The sequence below is a fragment of the Oncorhynchus gorbuscha genome, linkage group LG01 (genome assembly GCF_021184085.1).
Source record: "Oncorhynchus gorbuscha isolate QuinsamMale2020 ecotype Even-year linkage group LG01, OgorEven_v1.0, whole genome shotgun sequence".
NCBI lineage: Eukaryota > Metazoa > Chordata > Actinopteri > Salmoniformes > Salmonidae > Oncorhynchus > Oncorhynchus gorbuscha.
The window spans coordinates 22,606,857-22,622,837 of record NC_060173.1 but is presented as its reverse complement, the minus strand read 5'-3'; the positions used below and the strand labels follow the sequence as shown (position 1 = coordinate 22,622,837).

Below are 15,981 nucleotides of genomic sequence, written 5' to 3'. Positions count from 1 at the left end.
GCATAAGAGTGATCTCTCCCTCATTACGCAAGCTGAACACAGTATTTTGTGAGGACAAACAGAGAGAAAAAGAGAGAGGAGAGAGAGACTGAGAGAAAGATAGAAAGAGAGGGAGAGAGAGTACCCCACCGCCACAGCTGTAGAGTGTGTGCTATTCCACAGGGCAGTTGGGAAAGAGGGGTATTTAACGATGGCAGCCTCGTGACAGCTGTTGACATTCAGCACACATCAGTTAGAGAGAGAGAGAGAGAGAGAGAGAGCAGCCACGGCGGAATTATTGAAAACATTTTGTCTTCCAGAACAACAACTCCCTTACTTCCTGATTTCTTAATGTTACTGTTTTTGTTTATTGTATGTACCAAACTGTTATACTGCAAGTCGGCTTTCAGCTGCCAATGTATACAGTAATAACACTATAGGACTGACTATAGTAACTATATACTGTATAGTACAGTAATAACACTATAGGACTGACTATACTAACTATATACTGTATAGTCCAGTAATAACACTATAGGACTGACTATACTAACTATATACTGTATAGTCCAGTAATAACAACTATATACTGTATAGTCCAGTAATAACACTATAGGACTGACTATACTAACTATATACTGTATAGTCCAGTAATAACACTATAGGACTGACTATACTAACTATATACTGTATAGTCCAGTAATAACACTATAGGACTGACTATACTGACTATATACTGTAAAGTCCAGTAATAAATAAGGAACCCATTTTTAATGATCATTTAATCTGACTATTCTCTCATTGATTTAATTTACTTATTTGAGTTTGCGTTTTCAGTATAGTTGTTTACTGTTGGTGGGGCATATTATACTGTTTTGGTCCCGTGTAGCTCAGTTGGCAGAGCATGATGCTTGCAGAGCCAGGGTAGTGGGTTCAATTCCCACTGGGGACCAGCATGAAAAACATATTAAAATCTATGAACTCACCACTGTAAGGCTCTGGATAAGAGCGTCTGCCAAATGTTAAATTATTTAATGTCACTCCTAAATCACTATGATAAATAAAATAGTTTTTCTTCATTGTATTTTTTTGCACTGTCATATGGGACTCCCGGTCACAGCCGGTTGTGACACGGCCTGGGATTGAACCTCAGGCTGTAGTGATGCTGCAAAAGTTCAATGCAGTGCCTTATACTGCTGCGCCACTCGGGTGGCCCCCTTGTATTTTTAACAGAGCTAAGATTCACTTTGAAGTGTAAGGTGTAGGTATAGCCTTCAGGTGAAACCAGTCATTGATACAGACATGGTGGAGTAGCAGTAAGATCATAATGCTGTCAACCAATAAGTTTTGAGTTTAAATCCCAGGACATGTTAAATAATATTTTTTTTTATGGGAAGAATGTTTCTTTGCGACCGTCATGTGATGTCCCCGGGACAAACCAGAAAGTAGACAAACACCTCCAGGGGACCATGACACAATGACCCAAGAACGTTCAGAGGACCATGAAACAACATCACAAGAAAGTCCTAAAAACATCCCCGGGACAAACTGTGAACAAGACAAAATCTCTATGGGACCATGACACAACACCCTGAAGTCTCTAGGCGACCATTTTATGACGTTCAATAGAGATGACCCTAAGGACGTGGGCTGAACGGATATATGACTGGGAAGGGGCCTGACGTCAGTGCTGAGACCCATGATTGGCCCCTGTGGAACACACACACACACACACACACACACACACACACACACACACACACACACACACACACACACACACACACACACACACACACACACACACACACACACACACACACACACACACACACACACACACACACACTTCAATCCTCTCTGTCTATACTGTTCACTCACATGTGAGATTATGACCTGAATCTTCACACAAAAATCCCTCCTTCAATAAGCACTGTGTGCAACAAGCACAATCTGAAGGTCCAGATTCCTATCAGTTTCATTTTACCCTGTGCCCTCTTTCTCCCTCCCTCTCCATCTCTTTCTTTCTCCACCCCACCTTCCTGTTATCTATTTTTTTGCTCTAAATATAAACCCTTCTTGACCCCCCCCCTCTCTGTCTCTATCTTTCTCTCACCCAGTGCAAGGTCTTGGTGATCGGGAGTGAGAGGCTCTGTGCTTCCCTTCCCTACTTCCCTACTCAAAGCCCGCTCTCTGTCATTTTCCTTCCCTTCATCCCTCCTCACTCTCTCCCTCCCCCACATAATCAAGAGGGCAGCAGCTTTTTAAAATCTGAACAATGACCCATGGGAGGAAGGGAAGGAGGGAGGAATGTTAAGTTGGGATGGAGAGAGGGAAGGAGCATTCATACAGCTCTACACACAGCCTGGCCCTCATTTCATCCCGTCCAAAGGAATAGAAAGAGAATAGAAGAGGCAATGAGAGGACATCCCCTCTCAGAGAAAGGTCTATCTGAGGCCCCTTCTCCGAGGCAGGATGTAGATGAATAATTTAGACAGGAAAGGTAAGCTGCTGCTGCGGCAGACCGCTACGGCTTCTGCTCTGACTAGCACACACTGGGCCTGGCAGATCAGCTCTGTATGCTGTGTGTGCAGGAGCATTGGCATCTCTCTCTCTCTCTCTGCTTGTTATGAAGGATAACAAGTTCTGATTCAAAATATATATATTTGTCACATGCTTTGTAAACAACAAGTGTAGACTGACAGTGACTGTAGCCTATGTCTGAGATATACAGATGTAAGATCTTAATTTGATCACCTTGCTCTTCCAGGAAATGCAAACTTTTAGTACTCAAGGTTTAAAAGGGCTTCTAAAGTTTGTTTACTGAACAAAAATATATATTGTTTTACTGAGTTATAGTTTATATAAGGAAATCAGTAAATTGAAATAAATTCATCCCCTTCAGACGATGCCGCAGGTGAAAAAGCCAGATGTGGATGTCTTAGGCTGGCGTGATTACACACGGTCTGTGGTTGTGAGGCCATTTGGACATACTGACAAATTCAGAGAGAAATTAACATTCAATTATCTGGCAACAGCTTTGGTGGATTCGAAGCAAAAATTCGAACCATTGATAGGCTACTTAGTTTCAATTCCTTACACTTACACCTGCGACCACGACCATGCATACCAATTACACGATCTCTCAAAACTTGAGACATCTGTGGTACTGTATTGTGTGACAAAACTGCACATTTAAACATTTCTGGGATTTTTTATTTCAGCTCATGAAACTTGGGACCAACACTTTACATTTTGCGTTTATATTTTTGTTCAGTGTTATTTCCACTTTAAAATGTTAGACTTGATTTGCCCAAATGTACCACTCCAATTAAAATCCTGCATCTGTACACAATAGAGTTTGTGCGAAATTAGTTCAGACAGCATGAGTGATGCTTTGACCTTTAACCTGCACTTTGGGCAGAGGCTCAGCAGAATCTCAGACACCTCTTTCTGCCAGGCCTGGCATCGTGCTATAGGATTACAGCAGCTCTTAGTGCTTCATAACAAACAGGCCTTACCTCTGCAACACCCATAGAGGCCAGCACCAACCAAAAATAGTCACAGGGAACAAAAAGGAGAGGCGCCATGAATTACTCATCACCTTTTATCTGTAATTTAAAAGGAAAACTGCACCAAAAAACAACATTTTGGTCCATTGTTGATATATAATATACCTAAAATGTTTTGCAACTCAGCAATTAAGTTTTCAAGATATTTAACATTCAAAATAAAAATATTTATGTATTTTTTGTTATATATCTTGAATGCTGACATGCAAAACATTTTGGGACTATATCAATAATGGACTAATTAAAAAAATACCAAACGATTTTGGGTGGAATTTTCTTTTAAACTACAGATGACTTGCTCCCTATTGTTCCTATAGTAACACTGAACCCTGTACCCCCACTCTCTTCCTCTATCTTTACACTCTCACTCCCTTTCTTCCTCTCTCTCACTCTCTATTCTTTCATCTTCTCAATTTCATTCTCTCTCTTCCCTCTCCCTCTCTCCCTCCCTGAAGACCTTTGCCAACAGACAGACAGTGCAGAGGGGAGGGGAGCAGCGCAGCAAAGCAGAGGCAGCCCAGGCTGAAACATGTCATTTAAGATGCGTTGGTCTCTCCTCCTTTTCCATATTGAGTCTTAACACCTTCTGCATGCCATTAGGGGCCTAGCTTTGCTTAAACTCATTGTTATTTAGGGAGATAAGAATGGCAAAATGAATGAAGGGGGCCCCTGAGTGCGGTGACACAACAGTAGAGAGAGAGGGAGAGAGAAAGAGAGAGAAGGAGAGGGAGAATGAGGGGGAGGGAAATACGTGCAGCTAGTGACACATTTGCAAGTTTGGCTCCAGCCTGAGTGGCAGAGTCAGAAGAAACAACATGGCTCTTCTCAGGAAGAGAGTGAGATGAGATGATTGAGTCACCGGTGTGTCTCTGCTGGAGGCTCGGCTAGCATAGCCCGCCTTCTGCCAGCTCCTACAGACACAACTGGAACACACGTGAGATGAATTATGGCTAACAGCTTAATCCACAGAACATGCTTGTGAATGAAAATGACAATTAGAATGAATTACCAAAAAACAATTATAATCGATGGAACGTCTAAGATTTTGTAATGAACAGGATAAACTGCAGATTATTTGAAAGAATTAAAGAGTGTGTGGATCTTTCAATGTGTGCGGTTCTGTTTTCAATACCATGATTTGTAACAGTATACAGTTGAAGTCGGAAGTTTACATGCACCTTAGTCAAATACATACTCAGTTTTTCACAATTCCTGACATTTAATCCAAGTAAAGATTCCCTGTTTTAGGCCAGTTAGGAACACCACTTTATTTTAAGAATGTGAAATGTGTCATGGCCGTTGCTGGAAGAAGACCAAGGTGCAGCGTGATGAGCGTACATTTTCCTTTTTATTTCAAAATGTCGCCAACAAAAATGTAGCCAACACCCCGCTTTGGTGGCGCCTCTGGTGTGGGGACCCTCTCTGCGGGCCCCGGAGTGGGGACCCTCGTTGCGGGCCCCGGACTGGGGACCCTCATTGCGGGCCCCGGAATGGGGACCCTCGCTGCAGGCCCCGGACTGGGCAACCTCGCTTGGGGCTCCGGACTGCGGACCGTCACTGGTGGCTCCAGACTGGAAACCGTCACTGTGGGCTCCGGACTGGAGACCATCGCTGGAGGCTTCGTGCCATGACATCGCTGGAGGCTTTGTGCCATGGTTCATCACTGGAGGCTTCGTGCCATGGATCATCACTGGTGGCTTCGTGCCATGGTTCATCACTGGAGGCTTCGTGCCATGGATCATCACTGGAGGCTTCGTGCCATGGATCATCACTGGAGTCTTCGTGCCATGGATCATCCCTGGAGTCTTCTTGCCATGGATCATCACTGGAGGCTTCATGCCATGGATCATCACTGGAGGCTTCTTGCCATGGATCACCACTGGAGGCTTCATGCCATGGATCATCACTGGAGGCTTCTTTCCATGGATCATCATTGGAGGCTTCATGCCATGGATCATCTGGAGGCTTCTTGCCATGGATCATCATTGGAGGCTTCGTGCCATGGATCATCACTGGAGGCTTCGTGCCATGAATCATCACTCGAGGCTTTGTGCCATGGATCATCACTGGAGTCTTCATGCCATGGATCATCACTGGAGTCTTCTTGCCATGGATCATCACTGGAGGCTTCATGCCATGGATCATCACTGGAGGCTTCTTGCCATGGATCACCACTGGAGGCTTCATGCCATGGATCATCTGGAGGCTTCTTGCCATGGATCATCATTGCTTCCCACAATGAGTTGGGTGAATTTTGGCCCATTCCTTCTGACAGAGCTGGTGTAACTGAGTTAGGTTTGTAAGCCTCCTTGCTCGCACATGCTTTTTCAGTTCTGCCCACAAATTTTCCATAGGATTGAGGTCAGGGCTTTGTGATGGCCACTCCAATACCTTGACTTTGCTGTTATTAAGCCATTTTGCCAAAACTTTGGAAGTATGCTTGGGGTCATTGTCCATTTGGAAGACCCATTTGCAACCAAGCGTTAACTTCCTGACTGATGTCCTGAGATGTTGCTTCAATATATCCACATAATTTTCAGTCCTCTTGATGCCATCTATTTTGTGAAGTGCACCAGTACCTCCTGCAGTAAAGCACCCCCAAAACATGATGCTGCCACCCCCGTGCTTCACGGTTGAGATGGTGTTCATCGGCTTGCAAGCATCCGCCTTTTTCCTCCAAACATAACAATGGTCATTATGGCCAAACAATTCTATTTTTGTTTCATCAGACCAGAGGAAATGTCTCCAAAAGTACGATCTTTGTCCCCATGTGCAGTTGAAAACAGCAGTCTGGCTTTTTTATGGCAGTTTGGAGCAGTGGCTTCTTCCTTGCTGAGCGGCCTTTCAGGTTACGTCGATATAGAACTCGTTTTACTGTGGATATAGATACTTTTGTATCTGTTTCCTCCAGCATCTTAACAAGGTCCTTTGCTGTTTTTCTGGGATTGATTTGCACGTTTCGCACCAAACTACCTTCATCTCTAGGAGACAGAACGCGTCTCCTTCCTGAGCGGTATGGTGGCTGCGTGGTCCCATGGTGTTTATACTTACATTTACATTTACATTTAAGTCATTTAGCAGACGCTCTTATCCAGAGCGTACTATTGTTTGTACAGATGAACATGGTACCTTCAGGCTTTTGGAAATTGCTCCCAAGGATGAACCAGACTTGTGGAGTTCTACAATTCTTTTCTGAGGTCTTGCCTGATTTCCTTTGATTTTACAATGATGTCAAGCAAAGAGGCACTGAGTTTGAAGGTAGGCCTTGAAATACATCCCCAGGTACACCTCCAATTGAATCAATTGATGTTAATTAGCCTATCAGAAGCTTCTAAATCCATGACATCATTTTCTGGAATTTTACAAGTTGTTTAAAGGCACAGTCAACGTAAGTGTTTGTAAACTTCTGATCCACTGGAATTGTGATACAGTGGAATAATCTGTCTGTAAACAATTGTTGGAAAAATGACTTGTGTCATGCACAATGTAGATGTCCTAGCCGACTTGCCAAAACTATAATTTGTTAACCTCTTGCTCCTACCTGACACGCAGGCGTCCCATCTAGACATCTGGAAATGCAAATGCGCTACGCTAAATGCTAATAGTACTAGTTAAAACTCAAACGTTCATTAAAATACACATGCAGGGTATTGAATTAAAGCTACACTCGTTGTGAATCTAGGCAACAAGTCAGATTTTTAAAATGCTTTTCGGCGAAAGCATGAGAAGCTATTATCTGATAGCATGTAACACCCCAAAAGACCCGCAGGGGACGTAAACAAAATAATTAGCATAGTCGTCGCTACACAAACCGCACAAATAAAATATAAAACATTCATTACATTTGACCATCTCTTTGTTGGCACCCCTAGATGTCCCATAATCACTATTGGGTCTTTTTTCGATTAAATCGGTCCATATATAGCCTAGATATCGATCTATGAAGACTGTGTGATAAACGGAAAAAAATAGCGTCTTATAACGTAACGTCATTTTTTTAAATTAAAAAAGTTGACGATAAACTTTCACAAAACACTTCAAAATACTTTTGTAATGCAACTTTAGGTATTAGTACACGTTAATAAGCGATTAAATTGATCACGAGGCGATGTATATTCTATATGGGGTACGTCTGGAAATAATGTCCGGGTAAATCTCAACCAAAATATCCGGTCGGAGACCTGAACAAATGGCTTGTCTCTTCTTCGTTTGACCAAGAAACAAAGCCTAGGCAAATGACAAGACTGTTCACATCGTGTGGAAGCTGTAGGTATTGCAACCTCATCCCCATTTAATGTGGTTCGCCTTTATCAATGGGTTGAAGTGGCAGATGGATATATATTTCCATTTTCAGTGATCAGATTTTCCTGTGCTTTTCGATGAAACGCACGTTCTGTTATAGTCACAGCCGTGATTTAACCAGTTTTATAAACGTCTGAGTGTTTTCTATCCACACATACTAATCATAAGCATATACTATATTCCAGGCATGAGCAGCAGGGTGCTGAAATGTTGCATGATTTTTAACAGAATGTTCGAAAAAGTAGGGGGTAGGAGTAACAGGTTAACAAGACATTTGTGGAGTGGTTGAAAAATTAGTTTTAATGACTCCGACCTAAGTGTATGTAAACTTCCGACTTCAAATGTATGTACTTTCAAAATGCTTTCATGAGGTGCTCAACCTTGTGGTAGCAGGTAAAAACAACACACAGTCAGTCTCTGTCACTGTACTGAAAGGCATTGGGTTGAGTTAGCTGTGATGAGCATGGCAGGAGAAGGTAGAGAGAGAAAAACTGACCATCACACTGCAGTCAGCTGCCAGATGTCTGGTCAGCTTATAAAAGGCTTTGGGAGCTTATAAAAGGCTCCCAAAGTCAAACTAACATTTATTCACTCCGACTGTTGAAAACCCCAATTTCCTTCACCAGCTAGCTACATACAGCTCACTAGCCCTCCATAGAGATGTGTATTAACCCTGCCATAACATGAGTTCTTCGGCTGTATGTTATTGTAACATTTCTCGTACGATGTTGTGAAAACCTGCTTCTGATCCAGACGCCTTAAAAAGGTTCAGGAGAGTGTAACATTTTGAGGTAGGTGAGTCCAGGGTCCAGAGCAATCAATCTTATAGTAGCAAAGGACTTTCAAAATGCTGCAAAAAACAGTAGAGTTGTTGACAACAGTGTTGTTAACCTGTTGCGTCGAGCAATCCCGTATCCGGGAGCGTAATTATAGCCTCAAGCTCATTACCATAACGCAACGTTAACTATTCCTGAAAATCGCAAATGAAATGAAATAAATATATTGGCTCACAAGCTTAGCCTTTTGTTAACAACACTGTCATCTCAGATTTTCAAAATATGCTTTTCAACCATAGCTACACAAACATTTGTGTAAGAGTATTGATAGCTAGCATAGCATTAAGCCTAGCATTCAGCAGGCAACATTTTCACAAAAACAAGAAAAGCATTCAAATAAAATCATTTACCTTTGAAGAACTTCGGATGTTTTCAATGAGGAGACTCTCAGTTAGATAGCAAATGTTCAGTTTTTCCAAAAAGATTATTTGTGTAGGAGAAATCGCTCCGTTTTGTTCATCACGTTTGGCTAAGAAAAAAAGTAATTACAACGCCAAACTGTTTTCCAAATTAACTCCATAATATCGACAGAAACATGGCAAACGTTGTTTAGAATCAATCCTCAAGGTGTTTTTCACCTATCTATTCGATGATAAATCATTCGGGGCAGTTTGGTTGCTCCTCTGAAACAAATGGTAAAATACACGCAGCTGGAGATTGCGCAATAATTGCAACGGAGGACACCAAGCGGGGCACCTGGTAAATGAAGTCTCTTATGGTCAATCTTCCAATGATATGCCTACAAATACGTCACAATGCTGCAGACACCTTGGGGAAACAACAGAAAGTGTAGGCTCATTCCTTGCGCATTCACAGCCATATAAGGAGACATTGGAACAAAGCGCATTCAAAATATGGGGCATTTCCTGTTTGAAATTTAATCTTGGTTTCGCCTGTAGCATCAGTTTTGTGGCACTCACAGATAATATCTTTGCAGATTTGGAAACGTCAGAGTGTTTTCTTTCCAAAGCTGTCAATTATATGCATAGTCGAGCATCATTTCGTGACAAAATATCTAGTTTAAAACGGGAACGTTTTTTTATCCAAAAATTAAAAGAGCGCCCCCTATATCGAAGAAGTTAATAGACTGCAATTATCAGTGGTGCCGCCTTTCAGTAAAACTACCCTTAAGACAAATGATATCCAGTCCCATCAGCAGACAGCACTCTTCATCTCAGCTCCTTCATTACAGTAGGCTATGTAACAGTAAATACTAGGTCTTGTTGCGGTGCTTTGAAGGCTACTCAGTAGACTACAATTCAGTGCTCTATTTCAGAGAGGCAAGTCAGAGTACAAAAGGATAAAAGTCCACTGTATAAAATGTGCAATGAAAAAATAAATAACACCAAGATAAAAAAAGGACATAAAACAGTGAGGAAGTGAGCACTGATGCATTTTGATCAGGAATAAAACACCAGAATGCAAACAGGCAGAGTTAGTTAGTTTACACTAAGAGCTCTCTTTGTAGACACTTCCTACCCAGTGAGTTGAAGGATTGAGAATTGCAGAGCAGAGAGCGGCGTATTGGCACGACGTAGAACGAGGGAAAAGGACATGAAAGAATGAAATAGTGTCTGACTCCAGACTCTCCAGTCTGTGCGTTTGATCCTGTCTCCTGGTCTGCTGTCTGCTCCACTCTTCTCTGTTCTCCACTGCTCTGGCCTTGGTCAGGGTATTAGGATGCAGGAAAAGAGACGGGAGAGTGGAGGATCTAACAAGGCCATTGCTGTGGCACCCGATTCCATATATTGTGCACTACTTTGACCACAGCCCTATGGACCCTAGGGAATAGGGTGCCATTTTGGACATACCCATGGCCTTGTTAGATCCCCCACTCCCCTGTCAAACTGTTTCTCTCCACTGTTAGACCAGTGTTATGCTGCAGAGTTGATTGTGGCTGTGAAAACAGTGTGTGTGTGTGTGTGCGTGTGTGTGTGTTGGAACTAAGTCTTCATATGGATGCCAGAAAAATAGCAGTTTTCATCCTTAGTGAATGCAGTGAAAGCTTGGGTGCTGTCTGTGTTCTTTATTTCACAATATAGTGGCAGCACACATCAAACTGCCGGCCGCTGTGACCCCAGAGAAACAGATTGAAAATCCTCATTCTTAAAAATGTCACCCCCCCCCCCCCAGTCTCTCTCATTTATTTTTGTTCCAGCTAGAGCCCATCACTGTCTGTCTTTCACACTCATCACCTCTGCTGGCCTGCAGAGTGGCAGACTGGTACTGCTGCAGAGATGGACTTATTACTGCTGAGGTGGAGTTGATATAGGACTGGGTCTCTTGGTCATAAACCCCTGCAAAATGACTGTATATTATGCTGTGCTGCTGAAGCCCACAATACCAGATTGGGGTCAATTCCATTTCAATTGTCAATTCAGGAAGTAAAGTGACATTCAGAAAACTGGAATTGGAATTTCATTTTACTTGACTGAATTGACTGAATTGAAATGGAATTGACCTCAACTCTGTACAGTCTCACCATCAGGTGGAGCGGACAGTGTGGGCCATTTACATAATCTGGTTTGGATCCTATTAGTATCAATAGACCATCATGGCAAACATACTGTCACAAACAATGAGGGCAATTATAGGTGATTGTGAACATAAGGTGCATACAGGAAAGCCAGAGGCCCATACTCACATATCTGGTGAAGAAGTCATCCACCTCAGCCTGCAGTTTGCTCTGACACTCTGGGTGTAGAGCCAGGAGGTAGCAGGTGAAGGCCAGTGTGTTGCTACTGGTCTCATACCCCGCCAAGAAGAACACAAATGCCTGGCCCACGATCTCATCATCCGACATCATCCTCTTCTGGGTCTGGAGAGAGCGCCTGCTGGGTGACTCATGGCTGCCGTCAACATTTTCTTGCTGGTTTGTGTGAGTGTGTGTGGGGGCCAGCTCATCTGCATGGTTGACCACGTCAAAGTGCTCCAGCGACACACACTCCTTGCTGTTCCGCGTTTCCAGCATCAGCTGTAGGAAGTCTCGCCGCCGCTACATACAGAGAAACACACACACACACACACACACACGGGGAGATCAAGATCAGAGAAGAGAAGGACAGGAGACTTTACAAGTCCTTTATTATTTCATATCTTTTCCCATCTTTACAAAGGATAAGTAGGCTGCCATAGTAATACCTCTTCAACTGGCTGCTCATCTCTCTGTCTGATGATCTTCTGAATGCAGTTGATGAAGAAGTTGTTCATCTCATCCCTCCTCTTGTTGGGGAGGAAACGGGCCAGAGGAATCAGGAATGGAAACGCAACTGAAGACAAAATATAATCTTTGTCACTCCATTTATGGCATCAACTATGGAATGCAGCAGTATTTGAATTGGACAATTTGACATATCAGGAAGACTTTAAAGTGCTGATGAGTTAGTTGGCCTCGGGGCATGGCTCCACAGTACTCACTGAAGACGAACATGATGGGTGTGAAGAAGGAGAAAGAGAAGAACTTCTGGGCGTGGTGGACGAACGGGTCATCTGGGTCCTTCTGAGAGTCCACCTGAGTGCCAAATGCAACGCTGGCAATCACGTCCATGGTGAAACAGCCAAAACACCTGAGGAGAGAGAACCAACCCAGTCAACACAATATGGTATGTATGTACTGAATACCATACATAGAGAGCTTTTATACAATGATAACACAGCATCCACCTTACAATTTACCACTACAATAGCAGATCTGAGGCTGTCTGTAGACATTTGAATTTGTCATCTTTTTGTTTGGAAAATTATAGGGTTACAATTGTATTGCCAAATGACTGAGAAGTCATTCAGTTACAGCATAATGACACTCCTGAGAGGGAGATATAGTGTAGTTGCAGTACCTGTGAATGTCAAAGCTCTCTCCAGACTCAGCATGACAATTGAGGTTGGTGAGCAGGGTGTCAGTAGCAGTGTTAATCAGAGGACCCATCTGCATGGGGATAGAGACAGAGAAACACTCTCATCTAGATTCCAATATGAAAATGGGGTTGTGGGAGAATTTCCAAAAACCTGGTAAAATAAATAATATATACAGTACCAGTCAAAAGTTTGGACACACCTACTCATTCAAGGGTTTTTATTTATTTAGACTATTTTCTACATTGTAGAATAATAGTGAAGACATCAAAACTATGAAATAACACACATGGAATCACGTAGTAACCAAAAAAGTGTTAAACACATCAAAAAATATTTAATATTTTAAATTCTTCAAAGTAGCCTCCCTTTGCTTTGATGACAGCTTTGCACACTCTTGGCATTCTCTAAACCAGCTTCACCTGGAATGCTTTTCCAACAGTCTTGAAGGAGTTCCCATACACGCTGGGCACTTGTTGGCTGCTTTTCCTTCAGTCTGCAGTCCAACTCACCCCAAACCTTCTCAATTGGGTTGAGGGCAGGTAATTGTGGCGGCCAGGTCATCAGATGCAGCTCTCCATCACTCTCCCTCTTGGTCAAATAGCCCTTACACAGACTGGAGGTGTATTTTGGGTCATTGTCCCGTTGAAAAACAAATTATAGTCCCACTAAGCGCAAACTAGATGGAATGGCGTATCGCTGCAGAATGCTGTGGTAGCCATACTGGTTATTTATTATTATTATTTTTCTTTTTTACATTTTACCTTTACTTAACCAGGCAAGTCAGTTAAGAACAAATTATTATTTACAATGACGGCCTACACCGGCCAAACCCAGACGTCGCAGTGCCAATTAGAATCGAACCAGGATGTTTGTAGTGACTCCTCAAGCACTGAAATGCAGTGCCTTGGGCCGCTGTGCCACTCGGAAGCCCAAAAGTGTTGTGTGCCTTGAATTCTAAATAAATCACAGACAGTGTCACCAGCAAAGCACCCCCACACCATCACACCTCCATGCTTCACGGTGGGAACCACACATGCGGAGATCATCTGTTCACCTACTCTGCGTCTCACAAAAACACAGTGGTTGGTACCAAAAATCTAAAATTTGGACACATCAGACCAAAGGACAGTTTTCCACCTGTCTAATGTCAATTGCTCGTGTTTCTTGGCCCAAGCAAGACTCTTCTTCTTCTTGGTGTCCTTTAGTAGTGATTTCTTTTCAGCAAATCGATCATGGAGGCCTGACACGGAACCCAAACCAGCTGTGTGTGTGCACCATCGTGCACCATTGTGCATAAATGTATTTTATAAATGTATTTCCCCCCACACCAAACGTGATCACGACACACAGGTTGAAATATCAAAACAAACCAATGACATTCATTTGGGCTCAGGTCGAAAAGCATTAAACATGTATGGCAATTTAGCTAGTTAGCTTGCACTTGCTAGCTAATTTGCCCTATTTAGATAGCTTGCTGTTGCTAGCTAATTTGTCTTGGGATATAAACATTGAATTGTTATTTTACCTGAAATGCACAAGGTCCTCTACTCTGCCAATTAATCCACACATAAAACGGTCAACCGAGTCATTGCTAGTCATCTCTCTTCCTTCCAGGCCTTTTCTTCTCTTGACTTTATACTATGATTGGCAACTTTCATAAATTAGGTGCATTACCGCCACTGACATCGTTCGTCTTTCAGTCACCCACATGGATATAACCAATGAGGAGATGGGAGAGGCAGGACTTGAAGCGCGATCTGCATCACAAATAGAACTGACTTATATTTTAGCCCTTGGTAACGCAGACCCTCGTTTGCGTGCACGAGCAGTGTGGGTGCAATAATTGAATAATATAGATTTCTAAATGTATTTTGCAACACTCGTGTCGTAGTCAGCCTGTCATTCACGCAGTCTCCTCTGAAAAGTTGATATTGAGATGTGTCTGTTACTTGAACTCTGTGAAGCATTTATTTGGGCTGAAATGTCTGAGGCTGGTATCTCTAATGAACTTATCCTCTGTAGCAGAGGTAACTCTGGGTCGTCCTTTCCTGTGTCGGTCCTCATGAGAGCCAGTTTCATCATAGTGCTTGATGGTTTTTGTGATAGGGCTATCTTCTGTATACCAACCCTACCTTGTCACAACACAACTGATTGGCTCAAACGCATTGTGGTAAACCGTGGGGTATTGAGTTGAGCGTACAGAGATGTACACAGAGACAGGGAGGCTTTAGTCCACAAAACAACTTTACTAAGATGGAAAATAAATATATCAACAAAATCACTTCGGTTTTGCTCTGTCTTTTTTCTCTCTCTTTACTGGTGTCCGTCTCTCCCCCTCCCCAGCAGAGGGAGCCAACGTCGTCTCACGTACCTCCCCTCTATTACCATCGCCCGGGGTAGACCTCCTGGGATACCACAGCATTTAGAAGGAAAGAAATTCAGCAAATTAACTTTTAACAAGGCACACCTGTTAATTTAAATGCATTCCAGGTGACTACATCATGAAGCTGGTTGAGAGAATGCCAAGAGTGTGCAAAGCTGTCATCAAGGCAAAGGGTGGCTACTTTGAAGATAAATATAATATATTTATATATATAATATATACAATATATTTTCATTTGTTTAACACTTTTTTGGTTACTGCTTGATTCCATGTGTTATTTTATAGTTTTGCTGTCTTCAATATTATTCTACAATGTAGAAAATAGTCTAAATAAATATAAACCCAGGAATGAGTAGGTGTGTCCAAACTTTTGACTGATACTGTATATTATATCGTCTTTGTTTCTCAAAATCATTGTAACTGTTAAACTTCAACCAGAGGTCGCCCTTAGATCGTTGCAAAAAGCCGCACTTGACCGTTGCACTTGAATCATTCCCACGGTGAATGGCTAAGCCACTACGCTATAAAACCACACAATATTGCAGAGAATTGTTTTCTGGACGCATTTGATATGGTGAAAACAATGTGTGATGAGGCAGAGGCACAAAAACTCACATCAATACCTTGTCGGATGTCACTGTGAAACTAAGAATTGATGCTATTGCTAGCAATCAAGAGGTAACTCTGACTGAATGAGTCAAACAACTCCCCACCTTATGATCTTCAATTGGACCTTAGCAATGAGGGCCGAGATGCCCACATGTTCGCTACATGTCAGAGGATGCTATTCATGAGGAATGTCTCATGATTCCAGAACATTAAATGTTCAGTGTGCTGCGTGGCTATATTGACGAAAAACTGATTCCATGAGATCGAATGTTGGCCTTTTGCACAGATGGGGCTCCATCTAGGCGGGATGGCGGGCAGGCCTCTGTACTGTAGTTATGTGTCTCCCTCTGCCATATGGACGCACTGTATGTTAAACCCACTGAGCTATAATGAATACACCGGGAACAACTGACTGCAAAAGAGCTGAATGTAGAGCTCTGAGATA

General features: G+C 42.6%; 1 protein-coding gene across 2 annotated transcripts in view; it reads right to left on the bottom strand.

Annotated features, from left to right (window-relative positions):
* tbxas1 (thromboxane A synthase 1 (platelet)) overlaps positions 1–15,981 on the bottom strand; it is a 159,996-nt gene that overhangs the window by 42,908 nt on the left and 101,107 nt on the right. For both annotated transcript variants that reach the window (XM_046348236.1, XM_046348246.1), the window contains exons 7-10: positions 12,526–12,614; positions 12,107–12,255; positions 11,831–11,958; positions 11,334–11,684 (exon numbers count right to left, since the gene is read on the bottom strand). In XM_046348236.1, the coding sequence (XP_046204192.1) occupies positions 11,334–11,684; positions 11,831–11,958; positions 12,107–12,255; positions 12,526–12,614 (717 nt within the window). The remainder of the gene's footprint in view (positions 1–11,333; positions 11,685–11,830; positions 11,959–12,106; positions 12,256–12,525; positions 12,615–15,981) is intronic.